General features: G+C 40.3%; 1 protein-coding gene across 3 annotated transcripts in view; it reads left to right on the forward strand.

Moving 5' to 3' along the window:
• The window catches only part of CBL (Cbl proto-oncogene), a 100220-nt gene that overhangs the window by 56125 nt on the left and 19526 nt on the right, over positions 1-24569 (forward strand). For 2 of the 3 annotated variants that reach the window (XM_039471382.2, XM_074400727.1), the window contains 10 exons: positions 6402-6548; positions 8152-8308; positions 10336-10457; positions 11474-11611; positions 14026-14113; positions 14487-14618; positions 14830-15033; positions 21202-21333; positions 21422-21799; positions 24167-24261. In XM_039471382.2, the coding sequence (XP_039327316.2) occupies positions 6402-6548; positions 8152-8308; positions 10336-10457; positions 11474-11611; positions 14026-14113; positions 14487-14618; positions 14830-15033; positions 21202-21333; positions 21422-21799; positions 24167-24261 (1593 nt within the window). The remainder of the gene's footprint in view (positions 1-6401; positions 6549-8151; positions 8309-10335; positions 10458-11473; positions 11612-14025; positions 14114-14486; positions 14619-14829; positions 15034-21201; positions 21334-21421; positions 21800-24166; positions 24262-24569) is intronic. The other variant, XM_074400726.1, reaches the window with a different exon arrangement.

The following is a 24569-nucleotide window of genomic DNA, read 5'->3' on the forward strand; positions in this document are numbered from 1 at the left end:
AAAAAAACAAAAAAAAATTTCTGCTGAAGTGTGAGGATCACTTAACCGCAGGAGTTGGAGACCAGCCTGGGCAATATAGTGAGACCTCGATCTCACAAAAAAATAGAAAAATTGGCCCGGCTTAGTGGCTCACGCCTGTAATCCCAGCACTTTGGAAGGCCAAGACAGGTGGATCACCTGAGGTGAGGAGTTTGAGACCAGCCTGACCAATATGGTGAAACCCCATCTCTACTAAAAATACAGAAATTAGCCAGCCATGGTGGTCTTTGCCTGTAGTTCCAGCTACTCAGGAGGCTGAGACAGGAGAATTGCTTGAACCTGGGAGGCTGAGGTTGCAGTGAGCCAAGATCACGATACTGCCTTCCAACCTGGGAGTTGGAGTGAGATCGAGACTCCATCTCAAAAAAACAAAAGAAAAGAAAAATTAGCCAGGCATAGTAGCCTTTAGATCTAGGTATTCAGGAGGCTGAAGTGAGAGGATCACTTGAGTCTGGTAGGTTGAGGCTGAAGTTTACTTGTCTTAAAAGTTTAATTTAAGACAAACAAAAAAAAAGCAAAAGAAAATAAAATTTGTCTTTAAAGACAAAAAAACAAAATAAAATAAATGTTAATAATTTAATAGAAGGCGTTACTTTGTTTCCTCATACTGTGTTTGTTTTCCTATTTCTTCTTTCTCTTCAAAGTATTGTATGACCAAGAGTTACAAGATAACCTTTTCAGTATTGTGTATAGTAGTAATTGCACTGGTCAAAATAGTTTGTGAGATTTTTCTATTTACCTCATCATTCATATAAAGGCCACTTTTCAACTCCTGTCTTGCTTAAGGTGGTGATTGGATTCCTATGAGGTTATGTTTATATTTTTACTTTTGAAACTTAAACAATAGCTGTAATTGCTCATTTAATTTTTAATATACTTGTGTATTGATGATATGTAAATCTTAGTTCTTTATTATGTGAAATTATACACAGGAAAATGCATAACGTTACTTTGGACCTGAGGCACAAAGGTACATTGACTTTGAAGGTGGGCCCTGAGGTAGAGAGAAAAGAACTGACACCAATCTTGAATTAAAAAAAAAAAATGACGCTGCTTACCGAATCAGCATTTGATTATGAGGAAGTTGTGAGAGCAAAAGAGAAGAGGAAGATGGAAGCTGTAGAGTAGAATTTGCAGTTACTTAGATGTAGATGGTTAGAGCTGAAAGCAGTAGAAGATGGATGACCTTCTTTCTCAATCACTGTGTTACTGTGTTCAAGAAAAGCCTGTAGTGCTTGCTGCTACTGGAACTGAAGAAAGAAAAGTTCTGTCTTCAGGGCATTTACAAAAAATTAAACAGTTGTTTTCCTTTGTGGATCTTTGGAGAATCGTTAGAACACACTGTATAAATTGAAGTAACTACTGGCAGAATTTTTTTAAGTATTGCTTACCATGTAAACTCAAATGTCTATAATGCCTCATTCTTTTTACATGTTAAGGCAGATTCTGCCAATTAAATTCAGCCCCATATACTGTCAACACTGAACCATAAGCCTCAGGTCTTAAAATGTTGTTGAACAGAATTGCAACTCAGATTGGTTACAAAATGGTCTGACCCATAGACTTTTGTAAATTCATTATTTCCTTTTAAGAAATATGATGCAGGCCGGGCACGGTGGCTCATATGTGTAATCCCAGCACTTTGGGAGGCTGAGGCGCGTGGATCATTTGAGGTCAGGAGTTCAAGACCAACCTGGCCAACATAGTGAAACATCATCTTAAAAAAAGAAAGAAAGAAATATGATGCTTACAGTGGACATCTCTGATGGTTTTAAGAAATGTAAGCAGGCTTTTTGGAGGGATGCATTCTTGAGTAGGAAAATGTCTTAAATTGATTTCCTGTAACTATTTCAGTCAGCACTTTGAACTTCTCTTAGGTACCTGGTGCCATTACATCTTTGTGGTCAATAATTTTTTTATGTGTGGCTTACTTCACAAAATAAAAATGCTTTCTGTGTCTTGTATTTTGGTATGCATATTTTATCTTTGATCCAACGTAGTGCTAGATACCTGGTAGATTTTCAGTAGAAAATTATTTTGACAGCCAAGGATAACAACATGGTCCAGTTATTCTAAGACCCACTCCCTGTATTCACTTCAGACTCAGCTTAAAATGTAACACTTGGAGAGGCCTCTAAGACTACCCTCCCTAAACAGCAACCCTGCATGGCTTCTTATGATCTGTGTTATTCTTCCTCAAGCACTTTTCTCCTACCATCTGATACATTCTTGTGGGAATGTACATGTCATAAAAGCAATAATTTTATGTTGTTCGTTGTTGTATTCACCCTGAGCCTAGCACATAGTAGGCACTCAAATGTTTTCTGAAGGTATATCGATCATTATAAATATTACTGCCATTTGCCTTGCCCCAAGGGATATAAAAACACAAGTCAGAAATAGATTCAGCCATTGTGTGCACAAATAGCTGTAGCGCAAAATGGGTTCAGATGATGTAAGAGAACTGCAGAGAAAATGCTGGGGTTGTTCAGCATTTTATTATGTCTAACTGGCTCCTAAAGAAATGTCATTTAAGCTGGGTCTTATTTTGGACCAGAGAAACAGATAGGCAGAGGCCAAGAAATGAAGAGTGGCAGGTATAAGAAAAGGTAAAGTACTTGGTTTGGCTAGAACATACTAGTGAAGAACTAAGAAGTTAGTTAGAAAGATAAGTTAGGGCCGGGCGTGGTGGCTTATGCCCGTAATCCGAGCACTTTGGAGGCCAAGGCGGGCGGATCACCTGAGGTCGGGAGTTTAAGATAGGCTAGATCCAGGTCAATGGAAAGCCTTAAAATCCAAGCTGAGTTTGGATTTTGTCCCATTGGCTGTGAAAATTGATTGTTTATTTGTTCCCTTCTTCAGAAGGCAGTTAAATGTCATAAGAATTGGACCTGTTTAAAAAGACACACTGGGCCGGGCGCGGTGGCTCAAGCCTGTAATCCCAGCACTTTGGGAGGCCGAGGCGGGTGGATCATGAAGTCGAGAGATCGAGACCATCCTGGTCAACATGGTGAAACCCCATCTCTACTAAAAAGTGCAAAAAATTAGCTGGGCATGGTGGCACGTGCCTGTAATCCCAGCTACTCAGGAGGCTGAGACAGGAGAATTGCCTGAGCCCAGGAGGCGGAGGTTGCGGTGAGCCGAGATCGCGCCATTGCACTCCAGCCTGGGTAACAAGAGCGAAACTCCGTCTCAAAAAAAAAAAAAAAAAGACACACTGAAGACCAAGACTGGAATTTTAATTTTAATTATTACCAAGGAATTCGCGTTAGACCAATACCACATAAGTCAAAGGTAGGAATGACCACAGATTGGCAGCAAATTGACAAATCAGATATGGAGAACAAGGGAAATGAAAGAAGCTAAGAAGATTCTTCAGGTTTTGAACTTGTGGGAAGTAAGATAGTGTTGTCATTAAATACAGAAATAAAGAACGTGAAGAAAGAGCAGATTTAAGAAAGACTAGTTTCATTCTGAACATGTTGCTTTGAGGTGCTAGCATTTGAGTGGAGGAAATGTGGTAGATAGTTGGAAAAACTACTGAGGCCTAAAATTTGGGCATTGTTTGCTAAGGCTCAGGGTTTGAAGCCCTGAGATTGCAAAGGAAGAGAAGAGAGTACATGGAGAAAGAACTGAAAATAGCAGAGAGCAAATTCTTGGGAAATACTGCTTAAGAGGATGGGGAGAAAAGCCAAGAAAGAACAAAAGGAAGTCGGAGAACCAAGCAGAGTCAACACTGCAGATAAAACCCAGGGGAAGATAGTGTTCAGGAAGAAGTAGAATTCAAACCTGTTTGCTTTTGAAAGAGCTCTGGTATAACTTCAGAAGTATGATATATATTCTTTCTGTCATCTCTTTCATTATCCTGCTATACTGTTTAGCGTAGTTCTTCACACACATAGTATGTTCTCAATAATTTAGTTGAAAGATGACTACTTGATAGAATGTTATGTAGATGTCTGAGCCTCAAGGTGCTGATTGCACAGTCTAGGGTCCTGCTGAACACTGGAAAGTAAATTCATTGGGATTAATTTGTGGGTTGCAGGGGTTCTTTCAAGTTACCTATTTTATATTTCATTTGTGATATATTCTTGATCTTGTCTATTTTCTCTTTGATAAATGGTAGAAGTTCTGTTAGACAATAATCAAAGGATCTCATAGTGCTAGGAAAAAAACAGTTAATGGGCCTTAAGGATTGGATAAGTGCTTAAGATTGAGTCTCAGCCTGTCACCCAGGCTGGAGTGCAATGGTGCGATCTCTGCTTACTGCAACTTCTCTCTCAACCTCTTGAGTAACTGGGATTACAGGCATCCACCACCATGCCTGGCTAATTTTTGTATTTTTAGTAGAGATGGGGTTTCACCATGTTGGCCTGGTCTCGAACTCCCGACCTCAGGTGATCCACCCGCCTCAACTTCCCAAAGTGCTGGGATTACAGGCATGAATCACTGTGCCTGGCCAAAAAAGGATTTCAGTAGCGTTTTTCTACTTAGGGCTATAGAGACTTGGATAATTCAGTGCTGTATTTTATCCACAAAAGACAGATAGCATTGATGGTGACCTTCCAGAATAGCATTAAAAAAGAAAACTCTATTCCTAATAGAGGATTGTTAGGCAATCAGTGATTGATCACGATTTGACTTGACTTTTTTTTTTTCTTTTTTTTTTTTTTTTTTTTTTTTTTTTGAGATGGAGTCTTGCTCTGTCACCCAGGCTGGAGTACAGTGGTGAGATCTCGGCTCACCACAACCTCTGCCTCCCAGGTTCAAGCTATATTCCTGCCTCAGCCTCCTGAGTAGCTGGGATTACAGGCACGTGCCACCACACCCAGCTAATTTTGTATTTTTAGTAGAGACAAAGTTTCACTATGTTGGTCAGGCTGGTCTTGAACTCCTGGCCTCGGGATCCGCGGTGCTGTAATCCCAAGGTGCTGGGATTACAGGCATGAGCCACCACGCCCAGCCTTGACTTGAAATTTTGTAGTCCATTGGTATGACAAGAATAGACTTTTGAATACATAAATACAAATTACTGGGACAAGGGAAAATGGACACATGTAATCAGTAGCTGGTTTAGTGTAATAGTACATGTATCATCTGTGTCCTGTTTCTGTGGCAATAGCATTAAAGAGAACAAAGGTAATCTGATCAAAGTATACACGGAAAAGTAGAGACTATATCTGGTATGTTAAATGTGACATCTTTTTTTTTTTTTTTTTTGAGATGGAGTCTTGCTCTGTTGCCCAAGCTGGAGTGCAGTGGCACAATCTCAGCTCACTGCAACCTCTTCCTTCCAGGTTCAAGGGATTCTCCTACCTCAGCCCTCCTGAGTAGTTGAGATTACAGGCGCATACCACCATGCCCAACTAATTTTTCTACTTTTTAGTAGAGACAGGGTTTCACCAGGTTGGCCAGGCTGGTTTTGAACTCCTGACCACAATTGATCCACTGGCCCTGGCCTCCCATAATTCTGGGATTACAGGCGTGAGCCATCATGCCTGGCCTGTGTGACATCCTTATAATATAGTCATTAAACAGGTTTCAAGAACAAAGTTAACTAATTGTTACTGGTAGCATATGAAGTTACGTAGAAATTTTTGTGTGCTTTGGGTGTTAGCATGTCAATTTTGGTAAAGGAAGAGGGAGGAGTACTCAGGTAAAATTTCTCTCTTTAAGGCCTGTTTAGTGAAAAAAAACATTGATTCGGTCTGGATACTTAAATAGTTCTTTTTATTAAGACTTTTAATCTTTAATTTAGATATGTTATATGATGATAAATATACTTGATAAATGCACCTGCAAAGCAGGAAATAATATATTGGTTTCCTAACTCTTTGTGTGTGTGTGTGACAGAGTGATTATAGCTGTGCACAAGTTCTTAAACTTGTTTGTTGAATTCTCTTACCTGTCATCCTAAAAAAGTAAATTTGTCCATGTTCATTCTTGAAGTTACTAAGCTTTATTAATTCAAGATTAAAAGCTTTATGACTATTTTTTTTTCTGTTATTTACTATATAACATCTATTTGAATGGAGGAGATATGAGTGGAGGTAAAGAATGCAGCAGTATTTCTTCCATTGTATTTGTATCTTTCATATGATCTAAAGAGCAAAAAGTTTCTAAAACCCTTCTTTAAACAAAAATAACAATAACACAGAGTATGTAATATCATCAACAGCACATTACTTATCTCTTTTCTAGTTTTGTATATCCTTGAATAATACTGCCCAGAAAGAATATTTGAAGAGGTTCTTTCTAAATGTATTTTAATATTCATGTCAACGATACATCTTGTGTGGTGAATTTCATGTATTTAAGAATAATTTTATGTGTTTAATTATCACATTTCTGATCATTCATAGGCGAAACTTAACCAAACTGTCCCTCATCTTCAGCCACATGCTGGCAGAACTAAAAGGAATCTTTCCAAGTGGACTCTTTCAAGGAGACACATTTCGGATTACTAAAGCAGATGCTGCAGAATTTTGGAGAAAAGCTTTTGGGGAAAAGTAAGTCTCAGAATAATGAATTTGAACTATGAAAAACTAAAGCTTATGAGTTTTATCTTTACTTTTCTACTAATTATTTAAAATTTGGGAACACTCTGAGAAAAGTAATACATATGTACATATTTCCTAGCTTTGGTTAAATGTTAACAGTTTTTGCCCCGTTCTTTTTCTTTCTTTTTTTTTTTTTTTTTTTTTTTTTTAAGAAATAGCTTTGCAGTTGAAACCCATACTCTTCCGTTTCGCTCCCCATCCATTCTGCTTTTTTTTTTTTTTTTTTTTTCTTTTTTTTAGACGGAGTTTCGCTCTTGTTACCCAGGCTGGAGTGCAATGGCGCGATCTCGGCTCACTGCAACCTCCGCCTCCTGGGTTCAGGCAATTCTCCTGCCTCAGCCTCCTGAGTAGCTGGGATTACAGGCACGTGCCACCATGCCCAGCTAATGTTTTGTATTTTTAGTAGAGACGGGGTTTCACCATGTTGACCAGGATGGTCTTGATCTCTCGACCTCGTGATCCACCCGCCTCGGCCTCCCAAAGTGCTGGGATTACAGGCTTGAGCCACCGCGCCCGGCCCCATTCTGCTTTTAATGGACATGTGCATTTCACATTATTTGCTATCGGCAGTGAACAATATGTAAGTTGTCTTCATATGCAAGAAATTGTCTTTAGTTACATACATAGGAGTGGAGTTGCTAAGTCTTGGGGTTTCACATTTTTTGCTTTGGTAAGTATTGCCTAATTTCTTTCCAAAGTGGTGTACCAGTTTATTTTTTCAGTAGCCCCACATTTTGGCTAACACTGGTGATGTGAATTGATATAATATTTTGCTTTATATTCCCTGATGAGAAGGGAGATTGAGCTTCCTTTCACCTTTATAACCAGTCAAGATTTTTATTCTGACTTGCCTCTTCCAATTTCTGATTTACTCATTTTCTTATTGAGTGGTTTATCTTCCTCTTATTTTAGGAGACTAGTTCTTTGTTAGTTACTTAAATTACAAATATCTTCTCCCAGGCTGTGGCTTATCTTTTCCATTTTGTCATATCGTTTATATATATTATATCGGTTGATTTATGAGTCAAGCTTATATTTTTAAGTATAAATATTCTGGGTTTTGTTCTGGGTTTTTTTGTTTGTTTATTTTGTTTTTTTTGTTTTTTTTTTTTTTGAAACGATGTTGCTCTGTTGCCCAGGCTGGAATGTTGTGGTGTGACCTCGCCTCACTGCAGCCTCCATCTCCAAAGTCCAAGCGATTCTCCCACCTCAACCTCCAGAGTAACTGGAACTAATTAGTCTGGCTATTTTTTTTTTTTTTTTTTGGGTAGAAACAAGGTTTCACCCTATTGCCCAGCCTGGTCTCCAACTCCTGGGCTCAAGCAGTCTGCCTGCTGTGGCCTCCTAAAGTGCTAGGCCTCCCAAAGGCACAAGCCACAGTGCCTGGCCCCCTTCTTTCTGTTCTTGAAGACGCTGACCTATATTTTGCATTAAGAGAACTGATACTGGTATTGAGAGCTTCCTGTGGCTCTCTTTCTTTCCCTTGACTATGGTGATGCCTGGAATTATCTCTGTTATTTTACTTTGTGCCTCCTCTCCACCCCCACCCCAGGACAATAGTTCCTTGGAAGAGCTTTCGACAGGCTCTACATGAAGTACATCCCATCAGTTCTGGGCTGGAAGCCATGGCTCTGAAATCCACTATTGATCTGACCTGTAATGATTACATTTCAGTTTTTGAATTTGACATCTTTACACGACTCTTTCAGGTAAGATACTTAAAAAATTGACTAACCTGGTTACTGCTACTTTTCTGAAGAAAAAGCTTTTTAAATAAAAACATTTGGAGTTTTTGTCTGCATGAAAATATTTCGATTCGTTTTAGAAATTATGCCAAAAAAGATTAAAACTAACTTGTATTAAAAAAAATATATGTAGCCGGGCGCAGTGGCTCAAACCTGTAATCCCAGCACTTTGGGAGGCCGAATCACCAGGTCAAGAGATCGAGACCATCCTGGTCAACATGGTGAAACCCCCATCTCTACTAAAAATACAAAAAATTAGCTGGGCATGGTGGCGCATGCCTGTAATCCCAGCTACTCAGGAGGCTGAGGCAGGAGAATTGCCTGAACCCAGGAGGCGGAGGTTTCGGTGAGCCGAGATCGCGCCATTGCACTCCAGCCTGGGTAACAAGAGCGAAACTCAGTCTCACAAAAAAAAAAAAAAAAGTATATGTGTATATATAATGAAAATTACAGCTATACCACCTGCTTTCTTCTCCTCATATCTTTCCTTGTTATTGAATATTCTTTTGTATCATTTTAATGTAGAATGGCCAGAATATGGATATATTAGTTTTCTGATATTGGATATTTGTGTGTTTGCAACTGTTTTATGGAAATTCTTTTTTTTTTTTTCTTTTTTTTTTTTTGAGACGGAGTTTTGCTCTTGTTACCCAGGCTGGAGTGCAATGGCGTGATCTCGGCTCACCGCAACCTCCACCTTCTGGGTTCAGGCAATTCTCCTGCCTCAGCCTCCTAAGTAGCTGGGATTACAGGCATGCGCCACCACGCCCAGCTAATTTTTTTGTATTTTTAGTAGAGACGGGGTTTCACCATGTTGACCAGGATGGTCTCGATCTCTTGACCTCGTGATCCACCCGCCTCGGCCTCCCAGAGTGCTGGGATTACAGGATTGAGCCACCGCGCCGGGCGGAAATTCTTTTCTTTTCTTTCCTTTCCATTTTTTTTTTTTTTTTGAGACAGAGTTTCACTTTGATTGCCCAGGCTGGAGTGCAGTGATGCAATCTCAGCTCACTGCAACCTCCACCTCCCAGGTTCAAGTGATTCTCCTGCCTCAGCCTCCCAAATAGCTGGTACTACAGGCACGTGCCACCACGCTTGGCTAATTTTGTATTTTTAGTGGAGATGGGGTTTCACCATGTTGCCCAGGCTGGTCTTAAAACCCTGACCTCAGGTGATCCATCCACCTCGGCCTTCCAAATTGCTGAGATTACAGGCATGAGACATCGCACCCGGCCTATTGAAATTCTTAACTGTTAACTGAGATATTTAGATGCTTCAAAAACAACTGCTTTCTTTCTCTAAAAATAATTCTTTCTCCAATGTGTCTGTGCCAATTTGCATATACATTTATTTGGAACTTAATATTTGCACGTGTAGGCTCTATCCTGGTTTTCTGTTTGCTGTTGTTCAACCTCACTACTGTTAATTAGAGCTGCTTTAAAAATTCTAGAGTTTTCATTTTGTATGTTAAGTTTCTCCCTGTAAGGATATATTCTTTTCTTCATAGCTTTTCAGAAGTTTTTTTTTTTTTTTTTTTTGAGATGGAGTCTTGCTCTGTTGCCAGGCTGGAGTGCAGTGGTGCGATCTCAGCTCACTGCAGCCTCCACCTCCCAGGTTCAAGCGATTCTCCTGCCTCAGTCTCCTGAATAGCTGAGACTACAGGCACATGCCACCACACCAAGCTAATTTTTGTATTTTCAGTAGAGACAGGTTTTACCATGTTGGTCAGGGTGGTCTTGATCTCTTGACCTCATGATCTGCCCTCCTCGGCTTCCCAAAGTGCTGGGATTACAGGTGTGAGCCACTGTGCCCGGCTGCTTTTTAGAGTTTTTAATCTCCCAAAAATGTGTGTCTTTCCTCTGAGTGATGGTATAAGTAAAAATTTCTAACAATGAATTAAGAGTTAGTTTTTTGTTTGTTTGTTTCTCATGGCTCTCTGAGTTGGTTGTATGTCTGACCTGAATAGTCTGTGATTGATCTCGTTTCTTTAGCCCTGGTCCTCTTTGCTCAGGAATTGGAACAGCCTTGCTGTAACTCATCCTGGTTACATGGCTTTTTTGACATATGACGAAGTGAAAGCTCGGCTCCAGAAATTCATTCACAAACCTGGCAGGTCAGTGCAATGAAGCAAAGAGGTTTATTCTCCTGAATTTTGTTATCTTGAAACTTCTGCTAGAATAGAAGAAACATAGCCTTTATTAGTTTCCCAGTGGCCAAGATTCTGCAGTAGGATTGCTGTTTATCAGAGGTATTGACTTAATTCAGAGCCTATGATTTGATAAATGTTTTCAGGCCACTTAAGAATTGAGTTTATGGCCGAGCATGGTGGCTCACGCCTGTAATCCAGCACTTTGGGAAGCCGAAGGTGGGCAGATCACAAGGTCAGGAGTTTAAGACCAACCTGGCCAATGTGGTGAAACCTGTCTCTACCAAAAATACAAAAATTAGCCAGGCATGGTGGTGGGCTCCTGTAATTCCAGCTACTTGGGAGGCTGAGGCAGGAGAACCGCTTGAACCCAGAAGTCGGAGGTTACAGTGAGACAAGATTGCGCCAGTGCACTCCAGCCTGGGCAACAGAGCAAGACTCCTTCTTGAAAGCAACAACAATAACAGAAAAGAATTGAGTTTATGTGTCCTTTGCCTCTGGAGTGGACTCATGGAAGCAGTTACTCTCTTTTTTTAAATATATTCTTTCTTTTTACTTGTCACTGACTTAAAGCTCAGAAGTTATTATTGGCTGGGTGCTGTGGCTCATACCTGTAATCCCAGCACTTTGGGAGGCTGAAGGAGGCAGATCACTTGAGATCAGGAGTTTGAGACTAGTCTGGCCAACATGGCAAAACCCTGTTTCTACTAAAAATACAAAAATTATCCAGGCGTGGTGGCGCATGTCTGTAGTCCCAGCTACTCAGGTGGCTGAGGCAGGAGAATCGCTTGAACCCAGGAGGCAGAGGTTGCAGTGAGCCAAGATTGTGCCACTGCACACCAGCCTGGCTGACAGAGCCAGACTCCGTCTCAAAAAAAAGTTATTCTTGACGGTCCTTTTGATTTTTGTCTTTAACTTGTCCTGCCTTCCACCCTAATACCAGCATAATCTCTACTAAAGCTTCTGTTTATCTCTTTTCATAGTTACATCTTCCGGCTGAGCTGTACTCGTCTGGGTCAGTGGGCTATTGGGTATGTTACTGCTGATGGGAACATTCTTCAGACAATCCCTCACAATAAACCTCTCTTCCAAGCACTGATTGATGGCTTCAGGGAAGGCTTGTGAGTACCTACTGCTTACCATCTGTTGGAGTCTAGAAGCTTAGGGGCTGTAAAACCTCATCATTAATGACTTTATTTCAGGTTTATTCTACAGATTGATTCAGGAAACATACTCACAGATGATATCAAATTGACTTTCAAATCCTGGAAGACTTTTGTTCTCCCATGAGTTAGGGATTCCATGAGTGAAATTATTCTTTACCATTTGAGTTGTCACTATAAGTAAACTTTATCTTTCTTTTTCCAAATGTTAACTTATTTTTAAGCCTATGTTAGGTTTTGTAATATACAGATTAGCAGGATATTTGACCAATTATTTAACTAGCTGGCATTTAAGTGATTCAGGGTTCCTAATGGCTGAAGGCCTCAGTGGCCTTCATCTGCTTTCATCCTCACTTGATTTTTGTTCAGCAGCATTTCTTCAGGCTTTGGACTTCTGTAACCCATGCTGCTATTTATAACTAAGTCTTTATTTATTCTAGAATTGCTATTCCTTTGAGAATTCAAGTTGATTTTCAATTGGTAAACACTAAAAATACAGTTAACCAAGTGGCAGAAAACTAGCTTGTGTTTTAAAGTGGTTAGGAAAATATATTTTATATTATGCATTATCTTTTGCTTAAGATAACATTGGGTCTGAAATAAGGGCTGCCCCAAATGTCAGAACAGTTTGATGCTAGAAACTGTGGATCTCCCTGGTAGATGATCTCAGTGGCTTAATTTGCATCTTGTTACACTGCTTTTAAATTGGTGTCTCTTCTTTTCTTAAACCTGTAAATAAAGATATTTCAGGTCTTTGATCAAACACAAATGCAGTTTAAGAATTTAGGGCCACGTGTGATGGCTCATGCCTATAATCCCAGCACTTTGGGAGACCAAGGCAGGTGGATCACCTGAGTCAGGAGTTCAAGACCAGCCTGGCCAACATGGTGAAACCCCATCTCTACTAAAAATACAAAAATTAGTTGAGCATGATGGCGCGTGCCTGTAGTCCCAGCTACTCAGGAGGCTGAGGCAAGAGAATTGCCTGAACCCAGGAGGCGGAGGTTGTGGTGAGCCGAGATTGTGCCATTGCACTCCAGCCTGGGTAACAAGAGCGAAACTCCATCTCAAAAAAATATAAATAAATAAAAAATAAAAAATAAAAAAAGAATTTAGGCACCATGGCTCACGCCTGTGGGACGCCGAGACGGTTGGATCACCTGAGGTCAGGAGTTCAAAACCGGCCGGGTGTGGTGGCTCATGCCTGTAATCCAAGCACTTTGGAGGCCAAGGCGGGCGGATCACCTGAGATCGGGAGTTGAAGACCAGCCTGACCAACATGGTGAAACCCTGTCTTTAAAAATAATAATAATAGGCCGGGCGTGGTGGCTCACGCCTGTAATCCCAGCACTTTGGGAGGCCGAGGTGGGTGCATCACGAGGTCAACAGATCAAGACCATCCTGGTCAACGTGGTGAAACCCCGCCTCTACTAAAAATACAAAAAAAATTAGCTGGGCATGGTGGCATGTGCCTGTAATCCCAGGTACTCAGGAGGCTGAGGCAGGAGAATTGCCTGAACCCAGGAGGTGGAGGTTGCGGTGAGCTGAGATCGCACCATTGCACTCCAGCCTGGGTAACGAGTGAAACTCCGTCTCAAAAAATAATAATAATAATAATAATAATAATAATAATAAAATTTTTTTGATACATAAAAATTTGAAAAAAAGAAAAAGGAGTTCAAAACCACCCTGACCAACATGGTGACACCCTGTCTCTACTAAAAATACAAAACATTAGCCAGACGTTGTGGCTGGTGCCTCTAATCCCAGCTACTTGGGAGACTGAGGCAGGAGAATCATTTGAACCCGGGAGGCGGAGATTGCAGCGAGCCGAGGTGGCTCACTGCAACTTCAAAAAAATAAGAATGTGTCTTTAAAAAATAAAAAAGAATTTATATCTGGTGGTCATTCATTGATTAAAAATGGGTTGGTAAACTATGATCCGTGGGCCACCTGTTTGTTCTCCCTATAAGCCAAGATAATTTTTCCTAAGAGTCGTTTATCATAAAAGTCGTTTTTTATAAAAGCCAGTCAGAGAAGAATATTGACACAGACTAACGTGGCCTACAAATTGTAAATGATTTTCTATCTGGCCCTTTATAGAAAAGGTTTGCTAACCAATCCCTTGATTAAAAGATAGAGTCTATGGCATTGTTACTTTGATAAGGAATAACAGTTTTTGGAGAATATCTTTGAACTGTTCTGTGTTATTTATTTGTTTGAAGTATTTATTTTTTTGAAGTAAGATTTATCTTTATACTTATACCAAGTTGCCTTTTTAGAATGGAGGAGCTCCTAGATGCCGTCTGTCTATATTAGCAAGCACTGATAAATTGGCTTCAATAAAACCCAAGATTGGTTATTCTTTACAGCTATTTGTTTCCTGATGGACGAAATCAGAATCCTGATCTGACTGGCTTATGTGAACCAACTCCCCAAGACCATATCAAAGTGACCCAGGTGAGTTTTGTTTCACATTATAACCATATCACTGGAGATAAGCTTTTGTATATTCTGTATAGAACTGATAGCATAATTGAATTAAGTGATTGGAACACTTTAATTGAATTGAGAGTTAGTTTTTTGTTTGTGTCTCATTGACTAGATTAATGAATTTGTATGTATGTAGTTTCATTTTAAACCGAGGAGCTTAAAATAGGACCCAGACTAGATGCTTTCTGGCTTAATAGGAGAAAATAAACCACTGTTGTGACATTTTTATATAAGCAAAATTTGTATAGGAAACAAGTCTTCACTTTTTCTGTTGTTAACATTTACAGTTGCAGTTATTCATGTATTCAATTAATAGTCTCTTAATTTTTTTTAATCAAAGGAACAATATGAATTATACTGTGAGATGGGCTCCACATTCCAACTATGTAAAATATGTGCTGAAAATGATAAGGATGTAAAGATTGAGCCCTGTGGACACCTCATGTGCACATCCTGTCTTACATCCTGGCAGGTATGGATCTAAACAGTGACTTTTTTCAGCTATGTAATCACTTTGGAGAATTGGGTAGTATATCTCCTTTACCGATAAAAGGGGTGGCCTGGCTTTTGGGGTTAGATTTAATCTTTACTTTTTAAAAATGTCTAGGAAATGTATTTTCTAGTAGATTAATATTTTAAGTATTTTCAGATGCATCTGTTACTATCCGTTGCTTCTTCTACAGGAATCAGAAGGTCAGGGCTGTCCTTTCTGCCGATGTGAAATTAAAGGTACTGAACCCATTGTGGTAGATCCGTTTGATCCTAGAGGGAGTGGCAGCCTGTTGAGGCAAGGAGCAGAGGGAGCTGCCTCCCCAAATTATGATGATGACGACGATGAACGAGCTGATGATACTCTCTTCATGATGAAGGAATTGGCTGGTGCCAAGGTAAGATGGCAGTTCAGGAGACTGGCAAAATCCATTATGAGTTGTACTCTAAAGCCGTAAAACACTTAATGATATCCAAACTGCAGTAATAGGTAGTATTAATAGCTGATCTTTACTGATCATTTACTATATGACAAATGTTGTGTTAAGCACTTTACTTGTTTTTTACTCATATAATCTTTACTACACCTCTCTGAGTATGTACTACTGTTATCCTCATTTAACAAATAAAGAAACCGAGTCACAAAGAGGTTAAGGAATTTGCCGAAGATCACACAAGTAGTAGGTTGAAGTATCTGTGAGCTGCATCTGTGACCAGGCATTTCAGCTTTAAGGCCCGTGTTCTTACTGTCTGTATCTTAGGACTAAGACTTTATTCCTGTCTCTTGGTAGAGAATATGAGGGAGGAATAAAAGGACTGGACCGTCTTTGGCTAATTTAGCAACTAGAATAAGTTCTGTTCCTCCCCCCACCTTTTTTAAATTTAATGGAGCCTTTTTTTTTTCTTTTTATGCTGATTCAGAGCATGTTAATAGCGTTTTGTCATTAGAAAGTTGGGACCGGGCATGCCTATAACTCATGCCTCTAATTCCAGTACTTTGGGAAACTGAGGCTGAAGCTGAGCCCAGGTTGAGACCAGTCTTCGCAATGTAGTGAGACCCTATCTCTACCCCTGCCCGACTCCCCCCCCAAAAAAAGCTGAGTATGGTGTTGTGCACCTATAGTTCTAACTACTGGAGGTCAACACTGGAGGATCAGTTGAGCCCAGAAGTTCAAAATAGCAAGACCCTATCTCTACCACCACTGCCCCCACGTCCCCTAAAAAAAATATAGCTGGGCGTGGTGGTATACACCTGTAGTTCTAACTAGTCTGGAGACTGAGATGGGAGGATTGCTTGAGCCCAGGAATTCAAGGCTGCAGTGAGTTGTGATTGCACCACTGTACTCTAGGCTGGTGACAGAGTGAGACCATCTCACAAACAGCAATTATTGGACTGGCTCTATTAGAGGAAAAAAATAAAAATAAATAGCAATTGTATACTATTTGTGTAGTGTGACTATTCTGTAAAAAAAAATGTTTTTAACATATACATAGAAAAATTGGATGACTACACACCAAACTAATCACTGTTATTTCTGAGGACAGGAATTGAGAGCAGTTTAATTCTGTGGAATATTTTAATTTTTTACAAATTAATGCATGTTACTTCTTCAAAGTGTTTGTTGTGCCAGATGATTGAGTGCTGTATGGAAAAAGAGGTCTAAGACAAGGCTTTCAGGGAGCTAGTGGTTTTATGTAGGAAGAAGAAGAAAAGTGAAACACTTCAACACAAGCCAGATAGTGAACATTGTTCTAAATTGTTAGGTACACTGTAAGTCACATAGGAGTTTAGAGGAAAGAAGTAAAGGAACGCTTTTTCACTAGCTATGTAGAACTTCAAACAGCAAAAAAAAGCTTCACGTATTTTATTGTCATTTGGCCATTCCATATTTATTTTGTCTTCCTTTTAATAGACATTCATATTGTTTGCAGGTTTACATGTATTGGCCTGCTTTTGCAAGTCTGTCTAGGCTAGCAGTGAGATTGCTGCATAAGAGAGTGTGTATTTCCACTGTGATAGAGGGGAGGGGCTCTTGGAATTTCACAGTAACAATGGTATTTTGTTTTTTAGCTGGATGGTAAGTACATGGATGTTTTATTATTCCTTGTACTTTATAGTTCATTATATATTTTGTATGAACAAAATAATAAAAGTAAATTTTTTTGTTTTATTTTTTGAGACAGAGTCTCGCACTGTTGCCTGGGCTAGGGTGCAGTGGTGCAGTCTCGGCTCACTGCAACCTCCGCCTCCTGGGTTCAAGTGATTCTCCTGCCTCAGCCTCCTGAGTAGCTGAGATTACAGGCATGTGCCACCACGCCCGGCTAATTTTTTATACATTTAGTAGAGATGAGGTTTCACTATGTTGGCCAGGCTGGTCTCAAACTCTTGATCTTGTGGTCCACCTGCTTTGGCCTCCCAAAGTGCTGGGAGTACAGGCATGAGCCACTGCACCCAGCTACTTATAGTTGGTGAATGCACATGGATTTTTTTTTTAAGGTTTAAAAGAATTGCTAAAAACTTACAAAAACATTGGTTCCTTGCCTCTGCTCCCTTCAGCATCTCTCTGTCCCCTCGTTCGGATTTTTAATTCTCAAAACTCTTTACTACCATATGCTTATACTGCTTTTTCTGGATTCTTGATCTCTTCATCTCAGATATTGTGGGAGAGGGTTTAGGTCTCTTATTATCTCCCTCCTCCCTACTCCATGTCCTCCCACTACAGTTATTTGAATTTGGGTTAGTATTCAGTGTTTACATGATTTCACTCCCTACTGTGCCAAGTAGCATACTATAATTACTTTTGCTTTCTTTTTTTTTTTTTTTTTTTGAGACAGAGTCTCGCTCTGTCACCAGGCTGGAGTACAGTGACGTGATCTTGGCTCACTGCAGCCTCCGTCTCCCAGGTTCAAGTGATTCTTTGGCTTCAGCCTCCCAAGTAGCTAGGACTACAGGCATGTACCACCACACCCAGCTAATTTTTGTATTTTTAGTAGAGACAAGGTTTCACCATGTTGGCCAGGATGGTCTTGATCTCTTGACCTTGTGATCTGCCCACCTCGGCCTCCCAAAGCGCTGGGATTACAGGTGTGCACTGCTGCACCTGGCTTACTTTTGCTTTCTTTTTTTCTTTTTTTTTTTTTTTTTGAGATGGAGTTTCGCTCTTGTTACCCAGGCTGGAGTGCAATGGCGCGATCTCGGCTCACCGCAACCTCCGCCTCCTGGGTTCAGGCAATTCTCCTGCCTCAGCCTCCTGAGTAGCTGGGATTACAGGCACGCACCACCATGCCCAGCTAATTTTTTTTTTTTTTTTTTGTATTTTTAGTAGAGACAGGGTTTCACCATGTTGACCAGTATGGTCTCGATCTCTCGCCCTCGTGATCCACCCGCCTCGGCCTCCCAAAGTGCTGGGATTACAGGCTTGAGCCACCACGCCCGGCCTACTTTTGCTTTCTTATACATCTTTCTGCTTTCCTGGTATAATTATTTTTATTTTCTTAGTTTTCAATTTGTACCTGTCACTACCAAATCATACCATACTCTCAAATACTCTCTCAATATAGTTTCCATGAAATAAAATCTGTTAGTATAGTAGTATGTGATATTGTGTACTGCTGTGTGGGAAATAGGAGTCATGTGTGTTCAGCTCTGGTCTGCACCAGTTATTCTCTGTGCCACACTCCCTGTCACCCTAAGTGTCCCCTCACCACCCTCATGGGACTTCATTGCCTCTTCTGTTGGAGTGACTTAGTTCCTGTGTTTTCCTCTTTTTTGCTTTACTTCTTTATGTCCTTAAAACAACTTTCTGTGAAAAGGTAAGAGGTAAACTTCTTGAAATCTTTGGTATCTTAAAATGGCTATTCAACCCTCAAATATGAATTGACTAGTTACAGAATTCTAGGTTGATAAATATTCGGCTCTAAATTGTTAAGGCTTCACTGACTTCTAGCTTTGAGTATATTTCTGCTCTTCAGCCCTTTCCCTCTGTCACCAGAAGCTTTTAAGATATTTTCCTCATCCTTGTTTTGATGAAAAAATGTAAGGATATTTTTGGTTTGTTGTTGGGTTTCTTTTCCTTCATTGAGCTGGGGACATAATAAACCATTTTTATTTGGATATTTATGTCCTTTAGGTCTTGGAAATGTTCGCATATTATTTCTCTTGATTATTTTCCATTTGTAAATTTTCCTCTTTTTTCTAGAACCTTACATGCTGTCATAAAAGAATATTGTGAGGATCAGTTATGATGTTGAGACATGAATTGAAAAAATACTAGTTCAACCCTCTGTGCCTAAGGAATGAGAGAAAGATAGTTGGTGGGCAGAGAGGGCTTTCCAGAATGGGGAAAAGACTTGAAGAATGATACGGAAGTCGAAATAATCATAGCACGTGCAGGAAACACTGAGGAGATGAGCCTGAATAGAGCAGCACTGATGCTTGTTAGGGAGTTGTGGGAAATACTGTTGGTTGCAGAGACCAGAGACCTGTGAAAGCCAGGCAGGAGGGTGAGATTTTTGTAACAGGGCAAATTGGGAATTACTGGTGGTTTTTGAGTTGGTGAGTGTTTAAGAATGGCTAAGCTGATAGTGGTAAGCAGAAGGATGTGGTGAGATAAACTACAGGTTGGGAAGTTCACTAGTTTGTTTTAATAAACCACTGCCAGGTACAGTGGCTCACCCCTGTAATTCCAACACTTTGTGAGGCCAAGACAAGGAAGATCGCTTTCAGCCCAGAAGTTTGAGAACAGCCTGGGCAACATGACAAGACCCTGTCTACCCCTGCCTGCCACTGCCAAAAAAAAAGGCCATTTGTGGTGGCATTCACCTTGTCCCAGTTACTTGGGAGGCTGAGGCCGGAGGATGAGCTCAGGAGGTCAAGGCTGCAGTGCACCATGTTTGTGCCACTGCAGTCCAGCCTGGGCTACAGAGCAAGACCCTGTCTCCCATCAGTAAATAAGGTTTGGGGTTGGTAAGCAGAATGAAATGAAAGATACTGATATGAGAATCTTTTAGGGAAAAATCAGCAGGATATGGCTACTGACTAAATAATTACGATGAAATGAGAGTAGGCTTGACTAGTAATTTTGACTTTTGCCATTGAGCTGTTGAGCTACTCATGCTACATTGTCAGCTAATTGGGAGCCCATTATCTTAAACATGTGGATAAAGTAAATAGCTAAAGATGAGAGCTTTCTTTTCTCTCATCCACCACCCAGCACTAGTAACAGGACTAAGTATGGGAATGGCTGTTTCTCTGTCATCTTGTACAAATGGTTATAATATGTATTTTATATATTTGCCTTTATTTCATCAGCGTTGCTTTCCTATTGGGGAATTAAAATGCAAAGTAGCATTTCTTTCTTTCTTTCTTTCTTTCTTTTTTTAAAATGAATTACTATATATCTTTTGACAGCTTACTTTGACAAGCTTATCAGCTATCCTAACCCTGCTATAGGCAGGAAAATGGAAAGGTTACATATGTGTTCTTTCCTCTAATTTGGTGCTTCATTTTTTTGGAACTCAAATTGATAGAAAATATTAATTCCTTTTAATTCTTGAATTCAAATAATTTATTTCTTTGGAAGGACTCAAGATGCTTTTTAGTGATATGCTTGATCATTTTTCTTTTATAAATTTTATCTTTTAAAAAAATTTAATTAAAAAACAGAGGGATCTCACTATGTTGACCAGGCTGGTCTTGAACTCCTGGCCTCAAGCAATCCTCTTGCCTCCCAAAATGCTAGGATTATAGGTGTGAGCCGCTGTACCTACTCTCATCTTCTTTCTTATCTTAATAACCCACGGAGAATTTACCATCATTGATCTCTTTATTATGCCCCTCAAACACTGTTTTCCCAGGTACTTTGTTGAGAGGTTAATATATCTGCCCCCCTACTTTTTTTTTTTTTCTTTTTTTAGAGACAGGCTCTTGCACTGTTGCCCAGGCTGGAGTACAGTGGTGTGATTATTGTTCACTGCAGTCTCACACTCCTGGGTTCAAGCAATCCTCCTACTTTTGCCTCCAGAATAGCTGTGTGCCACCACAGCCCAGCTAATTTTTAATTTAATTTTATTTTTGTAGAGATGGGGTCTTACTATGCCCATACTTATCATCTCAAACTCCTGCCTCCCAAAATGTTAGTATTACAGGCGTGGGCCACCATGCCTGGCCTGTGCCCTTAGTTTTATATGGAGTCCTATTTTTAACGTTGAAAAGATTTTTTTCTTCCTCCAAAGGTGAGGGGGTAGAAAACTGTAGTAATTTTCAAAATTATAAGCCAGGAAACTTTTTGTGGCCCTGTCATTTCTAGATAGATTACCTGTAGCTTGCCATGGGTATGGTATTTCTGTGTTTGAGAGTGCCCTCTTATGGTGACACAAAAATAATTCAGGAAGTGCTGGAATCTCTGGAAGTTTTTTTAAGAGGGTGTGTTGGACCTCAAACCTAAGTCTGGCCCATTTGTAGTTATAAATGTTCCCATGGTATTTGCCATCTACAGCTTTAGGAGAGTTGAAAGATGCCATTTCCCCAAATGAGAGTAACCTGTTAAATTTTTAATGTACCCTAGGTGGAACGGCCTCCTTCTCCATTCTCCATGGCCCCACAAGCTTCCCTTCCTCCGGTGCCACCACGACTTGACCTTCTGCCGCAGCGAGTATGTGTTCCCTCAAGTGCTTCTGCTCTTGGAACTGCTTCTAAAGTAAAGCATTTTCCATTACTGCAGTTTTCAGATTCTTTGCTGTGTACTAGTGGGTTTTAATTGATTTGCTTTCATCATGCTTCCACAGGCTGCTTCTGGCTCCCTTCATAAAGACAAACCATTGCCAGTACCTCCCACACTTCGAGATCTTCCACCACCACCGCCTCCAGACCGGCCATATTCTGTTGGAGCAGAATCCCGGCCTCAGAGACGCCCCCTGCCTTGTACACCAGGCGATTGTCCATCCAGAGACAAGCTACCCCCTGTCCCCTCTAGCCGCCTTGGAGACTCATGGCTGCCCCGGCCAATCCCCAAAGTACCCGTATCTGCCCCAAGTTCCAGTGATCCCTGGACAGGAAGAGAATTAACCAATCGGCACTCGCTTCCATTTTCATTGCCTTCACAAATGGAGCCCAGACCAGATGTGCCTAGGCTCGGAAGCACGTTCAGTCTGGATACCTCCATGGTGAGTCTTAATTTTGAAACTATCTAGTCTGTTAAGAAATATGTCTGGGCTAGGCACAGTGGCTCATGTCTGTAATCCCAGCACTTTGGGAGTCTAAGGTGGGTGGATCGCTTGATCCAGGAGTTCGAGACCAGGTGGGCAGATCGGTTGATCCCAGGAGTTCGAGACCAGCCTGGGCAACATGGTGAAACTCCGTCTCTATAAAAAATAAAAAAGTTAGCTGGCATGGTATCACATGCCTGTAATTCTAGTTACTCAGGAGGCTGAGGTGGGAGTATTGCTTGAGCCCAGGAGGCCAAGCTTTTAGTGAGCCATGATTGCACCACTGCACTCCAGCCTAGACAATAGAGTGAGACCCTGTCTTGAAAAACAAGAAGAAAAATATGTGTGGATAGATGTTTATGGGTTGAAATTTTGTGATAGGTTTTATATGGAATTCAGAGATACTGTAATGTAATTCCTACTCTCAAGAAGAGTGGCTAGGCATGGTGACTCATGCCTATAATCACAGCACTTTGGGAGGCCAAGACGGGTAGATCACCTGAGGTCAGGAGTTCGAGACTAGCCTGGCTAACATGATGAAACCCTGTCTCTACAAAAAAATACAAAAAATTAGCTGGGCCTGGTGGCGACCGTCTGTAATTCCGTCTACTCAGGAGGCTGAGGCAGGAGAATTGCTTGATCCTGGGAGGCAGAGGTTGCAGTGAGCCAAGATTGTTCCACTGTACTCCTGCCTGGGCAACAAGAGTGAAACTCTGTCTCCACAAAAAAAAAAAAAAAAAAAAAAAAAAAAAAAAAAAAAAAAAAAAAAAAAAAAAAGAAGTGTGTATGTTCATAGACCAGATGAGGCAGTTTGTAAATATTGCAGTAAATGTCGTTTTATAAATGTCATTTGTAATGTAACTGGGAAATACTTAAGTTTTAGAGAAGTAAGAGGATATTCCCAGATAGGGCAATCATGAGGACTTTATAGAAAGAGTGGCATCTGAGTAGAAATATTTCTTTGGAAAGTGGATATGTTTTTCAGATTGATAACAGCCACAATGACAGAAATGCTTAAGGTGTATTGTGGAATGGTGATTAGGTTATTTTGAGTATAGCAGAAATTTTGTCAGTAGGAAAAAGAGCTGGAAAGGAACTCACACTAGATTAGAGAGACTTGAAAACCCTCTCCCAAAAGAATTTTCATTTCTATGTTAGGAAGTGAAGAACATTTGAAGGAGATAGGTTACTGGTCCGTTGTCTAAATATGCAATAAGGGGTCCAGAACTGGGAGGTTCTGGAGAGGTGGGAGAGGAATATTTGATGTTTTATTCATTTATGCACTCAACAAAAAGTCTTGCCCTCACAAAGTTTATATTCTAGTGGGAGGAAGATGGAATATAAATTTGTTAATTGAACAGTATATTCACAGTCACAAGTACTGTGGAGAAAAGTAGCCCAAAGAAGTGTATAGAGAAAGTTGGCACAGGAGTGGGAGGTTCATGAAGTTGTGGAGTACCATTCTGAGCAGAAACCTGTAGCAGTAGGGAGGATGCGCTATACTGATATCAGGGGAGATTATTCCAGGATGAAGGAAAAAGCTATGAGTTTGGGAGAGACTGTTTGAAGAATAATAAACGGGTTTAATGTAGCCAGTGCTAAATGAGCAAGAGAGAGAATCATTGTTTATGAGCAGGGTGGGCAGCCAGATAAGGTCGAAGCCTTGAGAGTGTGAAATAAAGACCCTGTTAAGGCTTGAAGAGCAGTTACTGGGTAGAAAAAAAGATAAGAGGTACCACACACATGCACCGAATGTGCATAAAAACAAAGCTTTTACCTGGCTGACTGTTGAATTTCGAATGAGCAGCTGATGGAAGCATCGCAGGTAGGTAGAAATCTAAGGAGGTGGAATGGGAAGAGTGAAGTTGAGAAATGTTGTGGCACCAAGTGAATGGCATATTCATTGGTTGCAGAGAAAGTAACAATCAAGTGGCATCTGTGTGGTGCACAATCTGATTAGTGAGTGTGGATTAGGTTTGACTTTCTGGCAGTGTCAGTATAGAATGACCATTTCGAGTTTGGATATAGGTTATTTAAGATATTAATGATATTTGTGTAGACAGCCAATTTACTCAAATCTTTTTAGAATTAAAACAAAAAGCTCATTTCCCTGACTCTTTCTAGATCGCCATCTCCCTAACCCTTAATATTCGAAGGTTCTTCAGAGCCCTAAAGCCTCTAAGCGTTTGTCAGATGGGATAACCCCAGGCATGGCATTGAGAGTTAGGTCTGTATCTGTTGTTGTTATTTTGAAAAGTTTCAATAAGAGGAGGTGCTCAGCTGTGGTAAGGAAGTTCTTTTTCAACACTTTTCTTTACTTTCCAGAGTATGAATAGCAGCCCATTAGTAGGTGCAGAGTGTGACCACCCCAAAATCAAACCTTCCTCATCGGCCAATGCCATTTATTCTCTGGCTGCCAGGTAAGTCTGCTAACGCTATATTTCATATAGTGGAGTTGGTACTTACAAACAACTTATTTGCAGAAAATTTTGAAAACCAAGGTAAGTGTAAAAAAGAAAATAAAAATCTGTTTGCACCATGTAGAAATGATTATATTTTATGTTTTAGAGTATTTCCTTCTTTTCCTTTTTCTGCATACATGTACTTAGATCTGTGTTGCTAGGGCCTGTCAGTTTTATTATTTTCAAGGAAGTAATTTTGGATATCTGCTTTCTGTTTCATTGCTCTGTGCTCTTTATTCTTCTAGCTTTCTTTAGGTTTAATTTGC

Source organism: Saimiri boliviensis, chromosome 6 (genome assembly GCF_048565385.1).
Source record: "Saimiri boliviensis isolate mSaiBol1 chromosome 6, mSaiBol1.pri, whole genome shotgun sequence".
NCBI lineage: Eukaryota > Metazoa > Chordata > Mammalia > Primates > Cebidae > Saimiri > Saimiri boliviensis.